We start from the raw sequence: 21634 nt of genomic DNA, 5'->3' as shown, positions 1-21634 counted from the left end.
CATCAATATTAATAATTGTATATATTTTAATTCATTTTAAAGATTTTATGTAACAATAATGAATAATTTCAATGATTAAATAATTTTGAAAAAAAAAAATATCATGCCGGCCCACCAGCCCGGTCCAACACACTAAACCCACGAATCGCTCCCCGAACCGTGAAAACCGGTAACAGACCGGTGTGGGCCAAGAATTTTCAGCCCGCGAACCAGCCTACCCAACCCATGAATTTCATGGTCCGGTCTTGGGCCGTGAAATCTCAGTCCAACCCGCAACCCGCTACGTTCCACGGTCTGGCCCGCACCAGTGGCCATCACTAGTGGTCCTTTTGATAACTAGCGGATAGTTGATTATATAAGCTGATTTGATTAGTTGTTTGTATAAAGGTGTTTTGTAAGTAGCTGATAGTTGATTGGTACATGATTGTGTAACAATAAGGACATGTGCATAATTTATTGTTGTATAAAAGTATTTGGTAAGTAGCTGATAGCTAATTGGTACTTTTTAATATTTATTAGTGTAATTTTCAAAAAAAAATTAGGACATAAATGTAATTGGCCCATTCATTCACAAACCTCTAATGTCAAAAAGCTCATCCCTCTGCTTTTTCACAAAAAGTTTGTAGGCCCAATCAACTAAATAAAACCTCTCTTTACCAAATACTAAAATTAGAGTATTGACTAGTCAAATCCTCTAATAAGAGTTGAAACCTCTAGTTTTTCCCCATTCATTTCTTAACAAAACAAGGCATATAGTCAGTAGTCATTGATGGTTGTACAAATATTTATTTGATTGTTAGGGTATTCAGAAAAATATATCTGTCAAATTATATACAACTACTACAACAAAGTAGATCCCATAATCGTTTATATGCAAGTTAACACTTTCACTGTTTTTTAAGGAGTAATTGTAATATATAGGGGTTACACATTTTTTCTATAAGCAAAGGTAAATAGAGATAGATGAAAAAAGGGACCCATGTGATAAGTGGAGCGATAAATTTAGTGATGTTGCAATTAATATGAAACTTCAAATAAGAAAAATATTGTAACAATAAAATAAAGGATAAAGTATATATATATACACACACACACACAACCTAGTAACGATATGGACCCCAAATATCTTGATCTTGTGAAGCCTCACATTCAAAATTGCTAAAAGGTTGCATTGGCCCGTGCCCCGTACCTCCCCTTTCCTCCTTGTTTTTCAATACATAGCTTTTGAGGTAGTTTTCAAGTAGCTTCTACGTAGTTTTTAGCTTTTGAAAAATTATTTTAATGCTTGCCAAAGTAGCTTTTAGATGTAACTTTAAGCTTTTGAATAGCTTTTGCTAAAAATTAAGATTATTAACTCTTGTTGAAATGTACCATTTTTACATATTATTTACACATTAAAATTTTGCCAACAACTATTATTACCGAACACTTCTTCTTTACACAACTAGTTTCACAAGCTCATAACAAAAATCTAAAAGCTTACAACTATCAACTACTTTCAGCTTACAAATCCAAATTTAATATACTGAAATTATACTCCCTAATTTTTCAGTTAACACATAAAGATTATTAATTGACTTATTAGTCGCTCTTATGTTTTTTTTGCCTCCCTTCGAGAACCCGTGGTAAGATGAATTTTCTCTGAGCTGACTCGCATAGGGCCACTCGCCCAAAGACCCCAACAAGCCCCAACCCCCACCCCCCCACCCCCTCCGCTCCCCCAATAATATTGAAATTTTTACTTGCACCAAAATTTGAACCTTAATATCACATATGAGATATAGAAAATCAAATTATTAGACCCAAAGATCCTTAATCTCTTATAAAAATTGTCCGGCTTTGCCTCTCATCTGTATTTTCTCCGTCTCCATAGGGCATAGGGCATAGGGCATAGGGCATAGGGCATAGGCCATAGGCCATAGGCAATAGAGTAAAATACTTCACAATGTTTACAATTTTTCCATTTACTCCATACAAAAATGTCGGTCCGTTGACAGAAAGGGCAAAACCAATCTACGCAAAAATGTTCCAATCTATCGGAAATAAATCCAATATCACAAGTTCAATCACAAGTTCGATTGTGGGGGGTCCTACTTGTAGTTTGAGTGTATGTGTATGTATCTGCTTTCTGCCCATATGACACTTCACACCTTATTGGGACATGAATGACTGTAAGATTTTGACATCCCCAATTATGTCATCCAACACAAAAATTATATAGTCTGTCAAAGTATAATTCTTTTAGCATTTATTTTCAACACCAAATTCCCATTTTTTTGTGGCCAAGAAACTTCGGTGTTGGCATGCGAATCTCGATATGGATTGCCGCCCCTCGAAAAAAGATAGTATCTTTAAAAGTTTTAAGCACTCTTCTCAGTTCAAAGATGGCAACTTTATTTTTCCCCAATATTTTTGTGGAGGTGATAAAAATATCAACAAGCAACATTTCCCATATAAGATCACAGCTTAATTAAGTGAATATTCTTGCTTCTGGTATGAATTTTGATCTGTGGTTTCTACTAATATTATGGGGTTTTTTTTTGCTACTTTTTCTTCTGTTTGTGTGTAGATTGATGTTTTTTTCTTCTAATTGGGTCTGTTTTTCCCCCCTTTTTTTTGTGGGTAGTTGTGATTTTGTTTTTGGATGATGTAATTTGGTGTTGTATGGCTAATGCATTTGATTATGTGAATTGAAGATAGGGTGTTTATGTTGACTGTGCTTTGAATTGGAGTTTTGAGGAGCATTTACTTGGGAAGCTGTGTTGTGATATGAAATATTCTTGGTGTAGTTTGTTTTTGTTGCTTTAGAATCAGGATTGGAGTAAGTTACTATTGGCCAAATCTTTTGGTTTGGGTAATTTCCTCCTTGTACCTTTTAGAAAAAAAATCTTTAAGTTAGGGTTATTATAATGGTCTGGATTGGAATATTGAGAAGCATTTGTTAGGGAAGGCTTTCTATGGATTGTCTATCTCTTATTTTCTTTCTTCATGCCTTTGTTTCTCTTAATTTTATGCTTTTGAAGTGTTGGGAGTAATGGGAACTACCTTCTTGCAATTGCATGGTTAATGTTATGGTACTCCCTCCGTTCCCAAAAGACCTTCCTTGTTAAATTAGATACAAACCAAGGAAAGGAGACTGTTGATAGAAAGCGGGGTCCTCTATCTGAGCTCGGAGGTAGGAGAAACACGAGCATCATTTGATGCCCCAATTGGACCCATGTGGTGGGGTAAGGGCGGGAAGGGAAGTGAAAAAGGTTGCCCAAAATATAATAGAACAAAATGGGGAAGAGCTTTATGGAAGAACTAAAATGGAACGAGGGCAGGTCTTTGTGGGATGGAGGGAGTACATGGTATGATGGTCTTAGTTATAATTTATTTAGAGAGTGGTGGAGTGAGAGAGCTGCCATATACCTTCCTGAGCTAGGTTTTAAGTGGCTTATCTTTGCTTTCCTAATGGTGGCTTTAGGGGAAACTTCTTGTGAATACACAAGCAATAGTATGATATGGTATGATGGTCAAAGTCATAGTTCCTTCAGTGGATGAGGAGTGTGAGAGTTGGCAAATACCCTTCTAGGATAGTTTTTATGTACCCTAACTATGACCTTCTTACTATTGCACTTGTGATGGGCTGATGGCATCATATGGTATGATGGTTTTAGTCATATTTCCTTCGGAAGGAGGTAGAGTGAGCAAGTTGTCAAATACCCTCGTAAGATGGGTTTTATGCTGCCAAACCTATGCTTTTCCAATGGAGAACTAAATGGGTTCAATCTATGATTGACTAATTATGACTTCTGGAACTTTAAGAGCCTTTAATAAAATAGATATATATTGATCAATCTATTGATTATAATCTATTTGTTTTTCAGAGAATGCTCTAGTCTTTTCTGACGGAACTGTTGTAACATTGAGGTGTAAACCATGACAACTAAGTTGACGAAACTGTTCTATTGGCACTATGGAGTAAGTGGCTGCTAATGATATAGGAGAGATTAAGATGGACAGTTCAGACTTGCCACTGAAGCAGGAGGATTTCCCCGTGTTGGCTCCGCCAGTCATTTATGGTTCAGTTGGAGGTCAATTGCAGGGGACTTCAGATCAAAATTGTACAGATACAGTAGAAAGCAATAGTTCAGAGCAATGTGGGATAACACTCTCAGGTTTGGAGGCGCCTTGTGCCATTTCACTGTCAACTGAGCAAACAGGCCATGTGGTCAAGAATTTGAAATTTGAAACATTCACTGACCATGTCTTAGATGTAGCCAAATATTCATGTAGTAAAGATGTGAATTTAAGAAAGGGGCAGTGGCCACACTTGTATCAGATGGTTGGTGGCCCTAAGCATACAGGTTCTACAGGAGATCCACTCTCAAGAGCTAAGGATAAGCTTATAGTTAGCAATAGAGAGAATTCCAGGAGAAGTGATATTGATGCATGGAATATGAGGTGTGTGAAGACCAAAAATGTTGATGAGACAAGAAAATTGTGTGTTGATGCGATGCAGGGAAAGAATCTCAATCCGGAAAGTGCATTGCTTCCTCAGGATGCGAGGTTGAGAATGTTATCCACATCAAGTTTCTCTCATTTTTTTGGGAAAAAAAACACAAAGGGTAAAGGGGTCATCCATGAATTAGGAGATAAGATTCACAAGACAAACATGGATAGTGGTGGTAATTTGGAGAGTAATGGAAGGATTTTAACTACTGCAGGCATGAGTTCTGATGTTCATATGCAACATTGCAGCAGTGAAATTGTAAACCATGCTGGAGTCAACTTGAGAGAATGGCTCAAGCCTGGGCGTGTGAAGAACAAAGTTGAGAGCCTTAATATTTTCAGGCAAATCGCTGAGCTTGTAAGTTCGACACATTCGCAAGGTGTTGTTTTGCAACAATTACGGCCATCGTATATTATTATAATGCCATCAAACAAGTTGAAGTACATTGGTTCATCAACCCAGATTGACTTGCATGTTCCACAGTATTTGGCTGGATGTAAGAAAAGGCCTCCACAAGAAGATATTAATGCCTTTTGTTTCTCTGACATGAAGCAGCAGAAACTCATGAAAGACATGGAAGTCCAGAATCATTCATTGTCCGCGAATCATTCATTGTCCGCCACCTTTCTAACTGAAGTTAGGAATAATGCAGTTCGAGATACTGAAAATGATATAGGTAGCTCTTCTGGCTCTTATAATTCTGAGAACATGGCTTTGAGCACGGAAAGCTATCAGGCTAATAAATTGGAGAAGTCTCGTCTGACAGATATTAAGCTGGAGGAAATGTGGTATGCTTGTCCCGAGGAGCTTGATGAGAAGGCCTGCAAATTTTCATCTAATATTTATTGTCTTGGACTGCTGCTTTTTGAGGTGAGTGAACACAGTGACTAATGTTTCATTCAACTTTTTATTTGCATGTGTCATGCCCTTAATGTTATTTGTGTAATTGCTGTCCAGAGAGCATTTCTGTGTTATCTTTTCTATATATGTCTGTTAGTGTAAATAAGGTGAAGCCAAATATCGAACTACCACTTTATTTTTCCTTTTTCTGTACCAAATGTGGTAAGTCACTAGATCTTTTTTCTAGTGGTCTTACTCAGTCTAGGTGCTTTGCTATGACACTAATTCCATTTCTTAGCAATAACTATTGATTTATGCAGTGTGGTTTTGCAAAATCTAGTTTATACAGTTTTTGTCTTGCCTCTAGTACATTATTACCATGGTCAGATAACACATTTTGTTTCAATTTCTCTTGCGATATCTCCCTATTATGATAGGAGTACTCCAAATATCGTAATGAAGTCCTTTCCTTTTCGCAACAGTTATAAATAAACTAACATAGATCTACATTAAGTCACTTCCTCTTCGCAACAATAATAAAGTAACTAACAGGGCCTATCCAGGATGAGGTACCGTGTTGTATGTTATTTGTGATGTTATATTGGTGAAAGATACTAGAGATGGAATTTATTCTGAATCGGAGAAATGGCGGAAAATGTTAAAATCTCGTCGATTTAGGTTATGTTGGAGCAAAATTGAGTACATGGAATGCAGTTTTAGTAATGAGAGGGAGTCGAGACTCGACGATGTAATTGTATTATTGGATGGTACGGGGTTGCCGATAAGAGATCTATTAGATTATATTGGGTTGATTTTATTGAGAAATGGATATACTGACCAACTCAAATGGAGAGGAGCAATTTGGATATTTTGTGTGGTTGAAGTGTTCCTCTAAGTAAAGGAAAACTACATAGGATGTCTATTAGACCAACATAATTATATGGGTCAGTGTTGTTGTTGTTGGTGGTGTGTACTTTTTCTAGCTTTATTTGGGTGTATTAAACTCTATATGAGCCTTGTGTTTGATGCCCTAGAACGGAATTATGGCAATTCAATGGTGCATGGATTTAGGTGTATCTAACTTTGGATTCTTTAATTATGTTCACACTATAATCATCACTATCACTGAATTATTTTTCTTATTTTGGATGGTATGTAGTATAATTTGCAATGAACTAATATAAGGGAGAGGGGTATTTTAGGAAATAGCTTTATATTAATAGTAGCTTGAAGAAGAAGATAGTTAAGGAGATACCTTGTTAGGGTAGAAACTCTGCAAATAAGGCAGATTCGAGAGGGAAAACATGTGGACAATTAATGAGATTGAGTGAGCTTATAAGTGTTCAATTGGGGAGAATCAAGCTTCTCGAAAGCTTGAATATCCTCTGCGATTGCTGTATTTCCAGTTTATCAATCAAATACTCATCTTCTTCTTAATTTCTCCCATTAATGGTGTCCAAGCTATGTTAATTCATAGCATAATTAATAAGCCCTTTGGACTTGTTACCTTGTGTAGTGAAATATCAATGCTTTCTCATATTTGGCCTGGAGGTTTATCTTGTAGTTAAAGCTTGTGGATTATTACCAAGAATTGATGATAAAAGATGAGCATATTGTGTTCCTACAGTGTTTATGCAACCTACACTGTTTATGCAACCTAAATTTTCCTATATGTTGCTTATAGGAAGCTCCTAGAAATTGATTTTAGCCTCCCCCCCCCCCCAAAAAAAGAAAAAGAGAGAGAGAGAGAGAAGGCAATGTCATCCACTTGTCCTCATTTGGGTCTGTGGTCCACCAAGGAAAAGGCAGAAGTATTCGGGTGCAGGCATTTTCGCGATCTCGAATGCGATATCCGTTAGCTCATAAGACAAGACGACATTGGTTGTCGCGGCACAGTTGCTTAATTATGATTTATATAGGTCCTCGATAAATCAAACCAGAGTGAGGATAGTATGGAGTACTTTCCCTTGCCTCATGAAGTGCTTGTCACAGTCATGCATATGAGAGCATCAAGTTCGAAAAAGTAGGTCACTGTTGGCCAGACAGTGCCAACCACTGAGCGAGACTGTGCCAGAGTCCTAGTTCTGTTAGGATTCGTTCGTAGTGTCCTAGTTATGTTAGGATTCTATGAAATTTAATTATTTATTAGGCGTTTAATTTCAGTTGTGGGATGATAAAGGAATCCTATTATATTTAGGAGTCTAATTCCTTTTTCATTGAGTCAAGTTAGGAGTTCAAATAAGATAAGATATATTAATTCTTATCCTAAGTTGGTTCGGATTTTACTTAGGCGTGTGCTAGATTTTTAGTGTTTATCTTTTTAGCTTGTGTTTATCTTATTAGTATTAAGGTGATAAGATTTAGGGTGTGTTAGGCGTGTATATATAAGTACACGAGTTTCATTAATAAAGTTTTAGTTTTGGTTGTTTGCTTTGAGTAAAAGTTTGTCAAGTGCATGTTTGCATTGATTTTGGTCGTCGTACCAAGAACACATAGATCGTGGTTTATGTGCATCTCCTAATCGAGGTTAGGTAGAGATCCTCTAGTTCTTGAGGGAACATATAGAGCCTATCTTTTTATTGTTATTGTTTTCGTACATAAATTCATAAAAATCACAAAAAGAGTTCGAACTATCCACGGAATCACATCAAGTGGTATCAGAGCAGCGTGCATTGCGACGGCGCGTGAGGGCGCGTACGGGGGTCAAATTGTGCGATTTTTGGTTATGTGGAAAGCTAACATACAGGGCTACGTTGTGTCAAAATTTCAGCCTGTTCCGATCAGTAACGAAGTCACAGCTAGCCAAACAATCGGAGGTTATCATGGGAGACAGTGGAACGGATCCACCGAGGGATGTTATTTTGGAGAAACTGATCAAGTAGAACGAAAACTTGCAAGAAACGCTCGCTCAATTGACATTAGAGGTGTTTAAGAATAAGAAAGGAGATGAGTCACGTTCCCCAAGAGAAGAGGGCATCAAACTTGGAGGTCTTCCGGAGTTTAATGGACTAAAAGGCCCTGATTCGTTTTTGAATTGGGAGAGGCGTATGACTCGCCTATTTGATCATAAGAACATGGGGGACTACAAGCGTTTTGATCATGCTATATTGAGGTTGACGGAATATGCTAGTGATTGGCTTGATAGTTATCAAAATCGGCGTAGAAGGGAAGGGAAGGAGGAGTTAGTCACTTGGACCGATTTGCGTGCAAAGATGAGGAAACGCTTTGTACCTAGGACTTATAAGCAGGATCTCTTCATCAAGTTGAACTCTTTACAGCAAAATCAATTGAGTGTGGAGTCCTATATTTCGGAGTTTGAAAGGCTATGGCTTGCGTGTGATTGCAAGGATGAGGATGAGCAAAAATCCGCCAAGTTTCTAATTGGGCTCAAGAAGAAGATTGCTGATTTGGTGGAACTCCATCCATATGATACATTTGATGACTTATGCTTGTTGGCAAAGAAGGTTGAAAGGCAGCAAGAACCTAAGTCTAGAGAGGGAAGTGGAGTAGTGGCGCCAAGGGTGGAGAGCACAAAGGTGGGGGACGTTGCGTCTAGGGCTAGTAGTGAGGAGGTTGGTGCATCTAACTTCGGCACTCAAGGCTCAAAGAAGGCTCCAACTTTGACGCAAGGGCAGCAAACTATGAAGGAGAAGATGTGTTTCAAGTGTAAGGGCTTTGGTCATTTGCAACGAGAATGTCCCAATAGAGTCTTAGTTTCCATCAAGGATCACCAAGCCCTCATGGCGGCTATTGGGTTCGAGAGGGAGAAGGACGAATTGGAGGATGCTGTGGACGAGGGATTTTGGCAAGGAACTCCAATGTTTGAAGCTGAAGATATCCCTAAGAGCTTGATCTTGCGTCAGGCTTTGATGGCTACTCCACAACAAACTGACGAGCATGAGCAAAGGCAAAACTTGTTTCAAACCAGGTGCCTCGTCAATGGTAAGCTATTTTCCGTCATTGTGGATAGTGGTTCGTGTGCTAATATGTGTGCCTTATCTATGGTGGAAGAAGCGAAATTACCTACACAAGACCATCCTAGGCCTTATAAACTGAGTTGGTTGGATGAGAAGAGTGGCGTGTGGGTAAAGAAAAGAGCTCTTATTTCTTTTCGAATTGGTGGCTACATGGACAAGCTATGGTGTGACATGGTGCCGATGACTGCTTGTTCATTATTGTTGGGGCGTCCATGGCAATCGGATAGAAGCGTCATACATCATGGGAGGGACAATATCTATTCAGTTTTGAAGGATGGGGAGAGGATAGGATTGAAACCTTTGCCTCCAAAGAGTGTGGTGATGCCTACGGATAGTCCTAGTGCTAGTGCATCGCGGGAACTTTCGAGTGTGGCTGGCGTAAATAAGCCTCATGTGTGCTTGAGTTCTTGTAGGGAGGAAGTACTAGAGGTGGCTAGCAACAAGGAAAGGCGCGCAAAACTGCTTCACTTGCGCCATGATCCAGGTTTTGACGAGGGAGATTATGTGTGGTTGTCCTTGGCAGCACAAAAACTTCACGTAAACCATAAGTATGGCGAGCCTATGGACGAAGGGCCATTCCCCGTGGTGAAGAAGTTGGGCTATGATACGTACAAGGTGTTGTTGGGACACGGGATTTGTGCCACATTGCAGTTAGGGATGGCAACGGGTGGGATTTGGGTCGGATGAGCCATCACCCGCATCCATCACCCGGTTAGATTGACTCTCATCCATCCATCCGTCACCCGCTTTACTCATCACCCGATATCCATCCATCCATCACAACCGGGTGATTCGGGTGGGTCGGGTGATTAACGGGTGAAAAATCTAAATATCAAATTTAGATTATAAGTATTAAAAAAATAATGTACCCAACTTCCACCTACACTTTTCGAAATCATAAAAAAATACACCGATGTTTTTAGCATAAAGAAAAGGTGACGTCGCACCATACAAGTTTTAGGAAGTCGTCTTCACAATAATAAAGTCTCGACAACAATACTTCAACAATACGAGTTTCAACATACGAGTTTGAACAATGAATTAAACATTCAATCATTCATAATACTTCAACAAAAAGTGTTTTATAATTTGTTGGCGAGAATTTGAACAAGAATTTAAAATTTATTATAAAAAAATTAAACGGATGGATAATGGGTCGGGTGCTTAACCGGGTGATGGGTGAGAAATGGTCACCCGCATCCTACCCGGACCCGTCACCCGGTTCACCCGTCACCCGGTCTTCATACCGTTTATTACGATTTTTCACCCTTTTATTTAAACAGGATGGAGCGGGTTATTGGATATCCACTGGATATTGCCATCCATAATTGCAGTCAAGTGACTTGGTTCCATGCTTAGAAGACCCTTGAGGACAAGGATTGTTTTCAAGAGGGAGAGTATGATGCATATGAGAGCATCAAGTTCGAAAACGTAGGTCACTGTTGGCCAGACAGTGCCAACCACTGAGCGAGACTGTGCCAGAGTCCTAGTTCTGTTAGGATTCGTACGTAGTGTCCTAGTTATGTTAGGATTCTATGTAATTTAATTATTTATTAGGCGTTTAATTTCAGTTGTGTGATGATAAAAGGACTCCTATTATATTTAGGAGTCTAATTCCTTTTTCATTGAGTCAAGTTAGGAGTCCAAATAAGATAAGATATGGTAATTCTTATCCTAAGTTGGTTCGGATTTTACTTAGGCGTGTGCTAGATTTTTAGTGTTTATCTTTTTAGCTTGTGTTTATCTTATTAGTATTAAGGTGATAAGATTTAGGGTGTGTTAGGCGTGTATATATAAGTACACGAGTTTCATTAATAAAGTTTTAGTTTTGGTTGTTTGCTTTGAGTAAAAGTTTGTCAAGTGCATGTTTGCATTGATTTTGGTCGTCGTACCAAGAACACATAGATCGTGGTTTATGTGCATCTCCTAATCGAGGTTAGGTAGAGATCCTCTAGTTCTTGAGGGAACATATAGAGCCTATCTTTTTATTGTTATTGTTTTCGTACATAAATTCATAAAATCACAAAAAGAGTTCGAACCATCCACGGAATCACATCAGTCACCCACAAGAAAAGGAAAAAAATACAGGAGAACCTCTGCGTGCATTTTTGTAAGCTTCTTTGGCAGAAGCATTTAGCTAGGAGAAAAGATATTTACCATAGCATTTCCCATTGAATCTATATCAAAATTTATTTTTGTTCTGATTCCTTATTGTATTTCCTCTCTCTCAACAGTTGGTCTGCTCTTTTGATTCATTGGAGACACATTCTGCTGCGATGTTTGACATGCACCATCGGATACTGCCACCATTATTTTTGTCTGAAAGCCCAAAGGAAGCTGGATTTTGCCTGTGGCTTATCCATCCTCACCCAGCATCTCGTCCAACAATCAGGTACCTTGTCATGTAAACCTCATGTACTAAATCTGTTTTTGTTTTTAGAATGTTAACTTGGAATTGTGATTTTTCAATTCTTGATTGCAGTCCGGTGTCCTTTTTATGCTACCGAACTTAAAACGAGAATTTGCATCTATATCTTGTACTACCTTTGTCTCATAGTAGGCCAAGACTTTAGTAGTCAAATCGCCAACATTGACGAGAAATATCAAGATTCACGCTTAGCTATAATGTAAAAAGAACATTGCTAGTTTCATCTTAAATACTTTATGAGTTTGTAGGTTTTTTATTGTATGTTATTATTAAAGTGCTACATAGGGAGAGGGCACCCTATATAAAATTGATGGAGAAAGAAGGAGACCATAATGAGTGAAGCTAATCCCTTAAACCAAAAAAAAGAAGGGTCCTCACCACAATACTCTGGTATAAAATAAAGGATAGACTTCTACATACATGTTTGATCCAAAAGTAGTATGTAGTACAATTTTTGACATGTCTAATTCAAGAAAGTGTAGCATCTATTTAGAAGTGGAGGAGGTATTTAAGTAATGTAACATTATCTAATTTCAGTTTTTACTTACACATTTGTGGTAAGACTATTCATTTGTGGATGGAGGGAGTACTATAATGATAATGGTATAATATATCTGGATGGAGGGATTATCATTTTTTTTCTATAAAGGATGCTTTCCCTTCCATACTCTCTCATACATTTTCCCTCTGTTCCTTTGAGTTGGTTACATTTGTCTTTTCACGTGCTTCGATTCACATCTTTGACCATTTCAGCAAAAAAATAATTATTGTAAGCAATCGGCAATTAGCTATAATGTGGGTGGTTGCGACTTGCGAGTCTCTACATTGACGTAGAATGTCTTCTACTTCTTGTTTTATATATTGCCAGTATAACCCCAAAATGGCTTCAAAGTCCTTCATTTCCCTACCATATGCTCAATACAACTCATGGATATGCTTTTAAATAATCTCCTATGACCCTAGGATGCCTCCCATGAGTTTTATTGCTCGGATTCCGAAAAGGTCTCAAAAGCGTGTATTATAGTCTTCAAATTTGGCTATTTTGGGTTGATTTTGGAAATTTGTGGACTCAGTGATGTATATTATTACGGACCTCCCTATAGGTCTCAAACATTCTGGGGTGGTTGAGAGTTGAGACCTCTACATTGTCTTAGATCGCCTATTATAGCTTATAATATATATTCCTAGTTTAACCCTAAAACAACATCAAAGGCTACCATATCTGTTTTAGGCCATCTATGCTTTCAAATCATTTCCTATGACCCTTACGGCGCGTTTGGTAGTTGGTCATTAATGGTGGTAATGGAAATGAATTTGTGTGTAAATTTGTGAAAAATATCATTGTCCATTCCCATGGTAATGTTAATTTATCCTAAAGTGTCCACTTTCCTTCTTGAATTTTCATTCCCATCCAATACCACCTTGTAGGTGGTAATGAGTGGTAATGAAAATTGCTTCCCCTTGAAGACAAAAACACAAGTTTAGGGGTGAGATTGCTTGCCCATGCAGAAAAAATGCCTCCCCATGGAGATTTTAAGGGTGTTTCCCTAATAAAATTACACTTAAAATTCAGTCTCATTACCGCAACTTATTAACGACTACCAAACGGGCCTTTTTAGTGCATCTCATGCTGCCTGTGCCCTAGGATTGTCTGGAAGCGTAAGTTAAAGCCTTTAAATTTGGCTATATGGACGCCATGTCTAGACTTTTTCGAACCCAATGATGTTTTTTTTATGAGGGACATTTCCGAGGGATTTGGTATGCCTTGGAGTGGCCCCAGGGTGATTGGGACCCTAAAAATTAAAATGCCTTCTACAATCTCTTTTGAATATTCCAAATCAATCTCGAAGTAGCTCCAAAAGCAACTATGCCCGTTCATATGCATGGGTATGGTTTCAAATAGTCTCCCATCTGCCCCCCTGGATAGTCCTAAAAGCGTGTATTAGCCTTCAAAATTCAACAATTATGTGTATCATTTTCCTCTCTGTTTTTTCCTATTCATTTACGTGGAAGATAGAGCTTCAAATAGGTTCCTGTTCCTATCCCCTGGGCAGCTGGGCTATTTAGCTGCACGAGTTCCATATATGAGCATACAGTTCTTTTGTTGGAATAGAGAAATAAATGCTCAAGGGAAAAGACATTTTGCTTCTCAAGCTGAGTAAAGTACGTTGAGGGATGTCAACTTTCATACACAAGGACTAGTGCTAGGGGGGAACTTGAAAGGAGCAATAGAGAAGTACTTTTTGATGCATGTGCTTTTTTGATTGGTTGGAAATTGGAATTGATGTAATTTGTCTTTGCGTATTATTCACAAGGATTTTGACACTTTTGCTGTATATATAGTATGAATATGTACATAATACTGACTAGTAATTGACTTTTGTAACAGAGAAGTCCTTCTTTCTGACCTTTTATGCGAAGCCCAAGAGTTAAAATCAAGTGATGAGTTGGCAGTGTTTACTGATGATGTTGGTATGGCTGAGTCAGAGCTTCTGCTGCATTTTCTAGTTTCTTTGAAAGAGAAGAAGCAAGACCATGCAATGAAGTTAGTTGAGGAAATTAGATGCATGGAAGCTGATATAAAAAATTTACTAGGGAAGCCATCCCTTAAAGCATGCCCGCTTCATGCAAAAAGGGACTACAATCTTGAAGATTTTATTAAGTCGATTGCTAGATCGGGTACTAATGAGGATAGATTAAGAAACGATATCTCACAGCTTGAAAAGGCTTACTTTTCACTACGAAGCCAAAGTACTGTAACAACTGGCGCTGGTCGTGCTGATAGGGACTTGCTGAAGCAGAGGGAAACTTGGTCTCAGGTGCAAAAGCAGAACGAAATGTTAAGCAAAAACCAGAAATCTGCTAGTGGGCTGGATGCTTTTTTTGAAGGTCTGTGCAAATTTACTTGCTATAGCAAATTTGAGCTGCGTGGAACTTTAAGGAACGCTGATCTTCTGAACTCGGCCAATGTTATATGCTCTCTGAGCTTTGATCGTGAAGAAGAATACATTGCTGTTGCTGGAGCTTCCAAAAAAATAAAGATATTTGAGTATTCAGCTCTCGTAAATGACACTATTGATATCCATTATCCTGTGATTGAGATGGGAAATAAATCCAAGCTTAGCTCTATTTCATGGAACAGCTACATCAGGAACTATTTGGCTTCAACTGACTATGATGGTGTTGTCCAGGTGGTTATTTATTTTATAACAGTGCAAATATACTAATTAAAGCTAATAAACATCACATGAGGCTTAATTTCTTTGAAATCAAATTTAGGTGTGGGATGCAAGCACTGGGGTGGCTTATTCTCAACACATAGAACATCAGAAAAGGGCTTGGTCAATTGACTTCTCTCGAGTTGATCCAACAAAGTTCGCCAGTGGAAGTGATGATTGCTCTGTGAAACTCTGGTGCACTAATGAAGTATTGCCTCTAAATTTCTTTGTATGGTTATGCTATATCTAAGAGCCTACAAAATGTTGATAATCAGTATTTTTATGCAGAAGAGATCGACGTGTACCATCTGGAGTCCTGCCAACGTGTGCTGCGTACAGTTCTCCCCTTACTCTTCTCATCTTTTGATGTTTGGTTCTGCTGACCATAAGATTTATGGTTATGATCTTCGGCACATGAGAATCCCTTGGTGTACATTGGCTGGTCATGAGAAGACTGTTAGCTATGTCAAATTTATAGATTCTGAAACACTTGTCTCTGCTTCAACAGACAATACATTGAAGCTCTGGGATCTTAGCAAAACAAGCTTATCTGGGGTGTCCTCAGATGCTTGTCATTTAACCTTTAGTGGTCATACTAATAAGAAGGTTTGCTTCCATATCCTTTCTAGATCATTTTGGATCAACTCACTCACTTCTCCTTCATTTATATTCTGTCTTTTCAGCATTTTGTAGGTTTGTCTGTTTCGGATGGATACATAGCATGTGGTTCAGAAAGCAACGAGGTATGCTAGTCTGAGATATATGGTACTGATTAATGTCATTAATCTTTGATTATATATAATATCTTAATGTGGGACTGTATGTTATGAGGTGACTTTTATGAATGTACTTAATGCATAGGGATGACTTTGAATGAGAAACGGAAGACTTTTATTATCCCGTTGTATTTACCCTTCTTAATTTATCTAGATTATGTGAGAAAATAATTATACATTCCAAGAATATGGACTTTCTCATATCCTACGTCAGTTTCCTTGCAACGTCTTTACCAGCCCAATGCTGTCTCTGGACTGTTTATTTACTTTCAGTTGGAAAATTTAGGAGCTTTATAATAGATGGATGTCTCTTGGAACTTTGTGCATTATGTTTCCTTTTTCGAACTAATGCTGTTTTAGTCTGCCAGCAGCATAGTACCTCAATGTCTCTTTTTTGTTGCAGGTTTTTACTTACTACAGATCCCTGCCAATGCCAATCACCTCTTGCAAACTTAGTTCAATTTATCCAACTTCTCTTCATGACATCAAGGAGGATGATGGACTTTTTGTATCAAGCGTCTGTTGGAGAAGCAAATCGAACACTGTCCTTGCTGCTAACTCAAGCGGAAGCGTAAGGTTATTACAGCTGGTATGATCAACTTCTAAAGAAAACAAATTCGTCATCAGTGCCAATCCCCTATCGAGTATGATTACTGCTAGTCAATGGTGGATAAATATTGAATAAGCAGCAGCAAACAAATCAAGAGGACCTAGAGAAGCAAGATCTATTAGACAATCAATGGAAGAGACTCATAAAGGTCACAATTATTGAAAGGAATTTGTGCAGAGGAGTTAGGGGATAGAGATTGATTTCCTTTAGGTTTGGATGCTATTACAGAGTGAGTGATCTTCCATCGGATGAAAGACTTGTCACTGGAGACAAGTGAAATGGAGAAGTTTTACTGTTCTGGTGGCTCAAAGGAGACAAAAGAAGTGTTCTTGATTTAAGTTTCCTTTATGGTGATCCATCTATGATCCTTTCATCTCAGATAAGAACAGGATAGATCGGGAGTATATGGATGGAGTGAAAATCTCTCTAAAGTCTTCTCTTTTCCGTTAGATAAGAGTGTTTTGTGGGCTCTGTCTTCAGCTATCTGCTCCAGAAAGCTTCTCTGATGTCCAGCAATGTGGAAGGTCATCTCTTTTCTTTGTTGCCCACTAGATTTGTATATCGTCAGGCTCTCCTCCCTCGGAAGCCTGTTTGTGCAGACCCATTGAAGATTGATCATGATTAGGAGCGGGGTGGGGGTGGGGTGGACTTGTTGTGAACTTAGATTCAGAAAGCACTTAGAAAGCAACAATTAACAATGGCATATACGATGAGTTGATATATTGAGAAGGTTTACGATGCTCTATATTGTTCAGCTACTTACTTTTGCTGTTTTCAGGCCTACATGTAGCTGTAGCTTAGGTATGTATTTTCCCTTTCTTGGTAAGAATACATTATTTTGGTATTTCAATTTATGCCAATTCAGTATTCTTCTTCTTTGAATGAGCAGATGTTTTGGAAAAGTTATGAGATGGTGTACTACAGCTCTACTTGCTCATCTCACAATGCTGACCTGTATAGGGCCCTAGCATAGGTATGTATTGATTGGTTTTTTCCAAATAGGGAGGACAGATTCACCGGGTTTTCTTCTTCTTCATATATATATTTTATATATTCATATAGCAATTATTTTTAATAACAACTTTATCAAGGTTTATCTGCTATTAATAGTATTTTAGATTCTTAGTAGATAATCCGCATATGTTATTTCTGACTTGTCCTAGATGCAACTTTAAGGGTTTTTGAGTTTCGAGTTTTTGGACATCTTCTGGTGGAAGATTAGCAGGTTACCTCTGTCCTAATGTCAATCATATGGAAATTTTCTATGAAAAAACTATAAAAGATTGTATAAAGAACGTCCCAGTAGGTGCCCTGGACTTTTAAGCCCACTGTTGAAGCAAGATCACAAAGGTGAAATTGGACAAGGGTTGAATCATTGCTTCTATCGCTTGACATAAAAAAGTAAATTGTGCGATTATCTATCTGAATTCAGAATCACATTATATCATTTCTGCTTTTTGAACTTAATGAACAGTCATGCTACCATGAACTACTCTCTTCTTTTCCTATCTAATCCGTGCTTGTTCCAGCATAAAGAGCTAAAATTTTAGAAATGGCTTACTTTCATACTATATTTACAGTAAATGAACAACCGATGAGAACTAAAAGAGAGATGAACAAAACCAAACTATAATGTGTTACAACACTAGAAGTCGCTAATTGGGATGTGTTCTGTAGTTTGCATAAAGCTTATGATAGCTCAGAGTCTGATGCATGACCAGACTTCCTTCGGATCCGTGGTGGACTCGCAAGAAGCGCGTGGTTATCGGGTATTAAGTGCATGCTACGTGAACTGCGTAGAAGTTGAGGTGGCCTTGGAGATCGTCCTTTTGGTGTTCCTGCAATACCAAATACAATATGTGAGATTTTTTTACTTTTCTTTCCATGATGCCAACAGAAAATTTTAAGGTTCTACTGTCACAGAAGTGCTATCATTAGTTTATATACACAACAAAATCTCCAATCTAGTGGATGAACCCAACATCAATATGACCTGAACCAACCGGACCCGGTAGAAGCATTTGGCTAATATTGTTTGGTTGATATGTTAATTGACGATAGACCCCAATATGATCTAAAACCAAACTGACCCGGTCCAACTAACCCATTCACCACCTTCAGATGACACTATTCTTTTGTATTTCTTCAAAGAAATATGAGTGATTATAGTTACACCACTATTAACATATTGTAAATTGGTGTATGCATACCTGGATATTTATTTGCTCTTGCATCAAGTGATCTATTATTTAATGAAAGCCTCCTTTTCGTATACTCATCAGGTTTTGGATTCTTCTTTTCCACGACGGATATAAGAGTCTCATTTGCTGTCGTCATGTGCTCATCTCCAGACGTATAAGCTACTTCACTGCCAGATTCTGAGGTATCTTTGATGTATGATATACATTTTTCCCTTTCCATGACTCGATATGCAAATATCTGAAATGGGATTTCTGAAACAGGAGGATATGGTTCGCTGTTTATCCAAGAAGGAAATCTCTTTAGAAACCCTGACTCGATATCACAGTAATCAACGAGAGGAACAGGATTATTTGGGTGGCTGTACTCTGGGTTCATCATAAGAAACCGTTTTATATACCGGAGTATCCGGCAAATGGACGGGAAAGTGGGACGTTGATCCGGGTCAGAATGCCAACATCTTCTAGTTAAGTTTGTTACATATTTCGGGCAATGATGCGGGAAAAGTGGCCTTTCCCCGGCCCTAATGTTTCTGCTCATCTTGTCTCCTTGAAGATGTGCATCTTCAAAAGGGACTTTTCCTGTCAGAAGCTCAAAACATATCATACCAAAGCTATACACATCAGATTTTTCTGTGTACTTTGCCTCTGGTACACCTTTTAACTCCTCTTGCTCCGTTAATACTTCTGGGGAATGCCAGATGTATGAAACTTCTTCACTTAGGTTTTGATTCTTGCTCGTCAGTGTTGATAACCCAAATCTTGTAACCTTAACATGAACAAACCCCTCTGAAGAATTGTTTCTTGGTTTAGTAAGAATGTTTGACGGTTTCAAATCCCCATGATATATTTTCTTCGAGTGAAGATACTCCATCCCTCTTGCAATCTGAAGCATTACATCAACTGCAACAGGAAGCGAAAGTGGAAGTCGCTTCCTCGGGTTATAAAATTCCTTAACATGGATCCCGAGATTCCTGCTCATTTGCTCTGTAACCAAGAAACACTCTTTCTTTTCATCATCCACGAAACCACAAAGAAACTGTAGTATATTTGGGTGGGAAAGGGATAATAGTTGAGATATCTCGGGAATCAAAGACTCAATATCCCCTTTGATGTGTCGAAGAACAAAGGTTTCGCCTAACCAGGAGATTTCTTTGTATTCCCCTCCATTCTCCAGCCTCTTTCTAACTTGGTAGTCTTTTGAAGTTTGCAAGACTGAGCTTGGTAAAAGCTTTTCATTCAAGAACCCTGCCTCATCCAAGTTCTTCAAAAGAAGATTCATTAATTGTTGATCATACTTTGTTGATCCAGGTATTCTTTTTCCCCGGATTTTATCTAGTAAAATCCATCGATCTTCTTTCCATATTTCATCAGTCCGATTACATATTTCTGCTGTAATCAAATATTGTTTCCCGAATTTCCATTGGAAGAGTTTCTGGTCAACCCATTCATTCTGGTATTTCCTTGACCACACGAGTCTCCTTTTATTGATTTGATCCTCATCCCCACTGGATAACTGAGCTGCAGTTTCAATTGCTTCAATCACAATCGGAATGCAGGAAAACAGGTTATGAATATGGAATTCGACACAATCTCGATTTTGGTACAAAATTATGGCTTTGGCCCACCAATCCTTGTTTTCGAAGCAGTTTCGAACGTATGTCTCAGTTTCCTGGAATATCTTGTGGAGCTCCTGCAAGGGTTGTTCTAGAACTCTCCAATTTCTGTTCTTTTCTTCAAATTTTAAGTTGATTCTCATTTCATCAGCAATTGTCTCATAAGCCAAGGTAAGAATATCAAGGAGAAAACAGCATTGCCTTTGATTGATCTGAATATTCTGCTGGAATACCATCAATGCCTTTAAACCTCCGAGAACTTCGCCAACCTGCCGGAATTGCTCCATTCCTGTGAGATTCTGAAAAAATGGGGCGTGCTCTTACGACATCTGAAGGCTCGTGAATTGTTTGATCTTCGCGCCAGCATTAGAACTTGCATTAGAGTTCTTATGGGTAGAGGGAGCTAAATTATGGGTAGAGTTCTTCTGAGGATTTTGTTTCTGTAAAGCTGGCTTTGGGAGAAATCCAAAAATATTAACCAAAACTGCTTAATACCATGTACAGAAGTTTCCTGTATCTTTAACAAACGTCAAGTAAAACATGCAGGATAAATTGATGTTGCAACTGTCTTTCCAGAATAACAAGAAATTATCGATCCATATTGTTCAATTTTATCTAGCTTTCTGGGTTTCATGCAAGAACAATTTTTGAAGTTGAAATTGAATTAATTTGAGTTCATTGTAAATGTTCTTTTTCTCTCTATTTCTTTCTGGGTTTTTACCAAATTTTGTTTTCTTCCAATTCATGGGATCACCCCTTCTTTACTAATTTTAGCAAATGCACCAACTTCTTTCATCCTTGGAGCTGCTTTCATTGCTGAATTTCAGCCAAAGACATGGTGGGAAATAATTTCCATATACCTCTCTAAAGTGTATTTATGAACCATATTTGTTTATCTTCTGTGACAAAAAAATTGGGACAAAGTTAGAAATGTCAAAAGCTTGCAATTCAAACCCAAAATATGGAGTTTTTAAGGAACATTCAGATGTTTTAAAAAAATCTTAAGTGATGTCTTATTAACGTACTAAAATAATCTCATCTAAATTTATTTTAACGTACTGACAATTTATACTCACTCTGTCTTGAGTTACTCATATGAAGTAGTAATTCTTAATACATATAGGTATCTAGGCAAACATTGTAAGCTACAAAAGCACAAAAATATGAAATAAGAGCATACAATAATGGAAATTGATGTGGAAATCATTGAAGGTGGACTGATGGTTATCACTTAAAGTAGGAACCTTAAGGTCCCATACCAAGTTTTGTGGCTTAAATCTTTCACTTTCTTTTCATCTCCAATATATAATATATTTCAACCCAATACTCCTTCCAATTCAAACTCAAAAATTAAAAAAAAAAGGTTCTAGCTAATCTGTTGCGCACTTGCACAAATTCTATCTGACACTCGGATGTACCATGTTATTTTTAACTCGGGATTTTTAGACGGACCAAATAATTAGTTGCGTCATGTAT

At 38.0% G+C, this 21634-nt stretch overlaps 2 protein-coding genes across 6 annotated transcripts; one reads left to right on the top strand and one right to left on the bottom strand.

The window, feature by feature from the left end:
* The first annotated feature begins 2184 nt into the window (after positions 1 to 2184).
* LOC104886596 (protein SUPPRESSOR OF PHYA-105 1) lies at positions 2185 to 20776 on the top strand. 5 transcript variants are annotated; one of them, XM_057395530.1, is made up of 13 exons: positions 2189 to 2493; positions 3870 to 5171; positions 5262 to 5365; positions 11547 to 11704; positions 14130 to 14931; positions 15020 to 15166; positions 15247 to 15564; positions 15642 to 15701; positions 16138 to 17145; positions 17234 to 17317; positions 18022 to 18203; positions 18627 to 18727; positions 18807 to 20776. In XM_057395530.1, exons 2-9 carry the CDS (start codon positions 3998 to 4000, stop codon positions 16327 to 16329), a joined length of 2955 nt encoding a protein of 984 aa, XP_057251513.1. In that variant the 5' UTR covers positions 2189 to 2493; positions 3870 to 3997; the 3' UTR covers positions 16330 to 17145; positions 17234 to 17317; positions 18022 to 18203; positions 18627 to 18727; positions 18807 to 20776. The 5 variants fall into 5 exon arrangements, with proteins under 5 accessions (XP_010669382.1, XP_057251513.1, XP_019103441.1 ...); XM_019247896.3 differs by having other exon boundaries at positions 2190 to 2493; positions 3870 to 5365; positions 18807 to 19853; positions 20102 to 20776; XM_057395522.1 differs by having other exon boundaries at positions 2190 to 2493; positions 3870 to 5365.
* LOC104890305 (uncharacterized) lies at positions 18212 to 20445 on the bottom strand. The gene has a single exon (XM_010675738.4). The coding sequence runs from the start codon at positions 20443 to 20445 to the stop codon at positions 18514 to 18516; it is 1932 nt and encodes a 643-aa protein (XP_010674040.2). The 3' UTR covers positions 18212 to 18513.
* Positions 20777 to 21634: the final 858 nt, after the last annotated feature.

The sequence above is a fragment of the Beta vulgaris genome, chromosome 1, assembly GCF_026745355.1.
Source record: "Beta vulgaris subsp. vulgaris cultivar EL10 chromosome 1, EL10.2, whole genome shotgun sequence".
Taxonomy (NCBI): domain Eukaryota; kingdom Viridiplantae; phylum Streptophyta; class Magnoliopsida; order Caryophyllales; family Amaranthaceae; genus Beta; species Beta vulgaris.
This window is presented reverse-complemented; position numbering and strand designations above follow the sequence as displayed.

Coding starts and splice junctions, on each gene's coding strand:
- LOC104886596 (XM_057395524.1), top strand. CDS start 3,998: ATGGACAGTTCAGACTTGCCACTGAAGCAGGAGGATTTCCCCGTGTTG. Junction 5,366..11,546: donor TTGGACTGCTGCTTTTTGAG/GTGAGTGAACAC, acceptor CTCTCTCAACAG/TTGGTCTGCTCTTTTGATTC. Junction 15,565..15,641: donor GTGGTCATACTAATAAGAAG/GTTTGCTTCCAT, acceptor CTGTCTTTTCAG/CATTTTGTAGGTTTGTCTGT.
- LOC104890305 (XM_010675738.4), bottom strand. CDS start 20,445: ATGGAGCAATTCCGGCAGGTTGGCGAAGTTCTCGGAGGTTTAAAGGCA.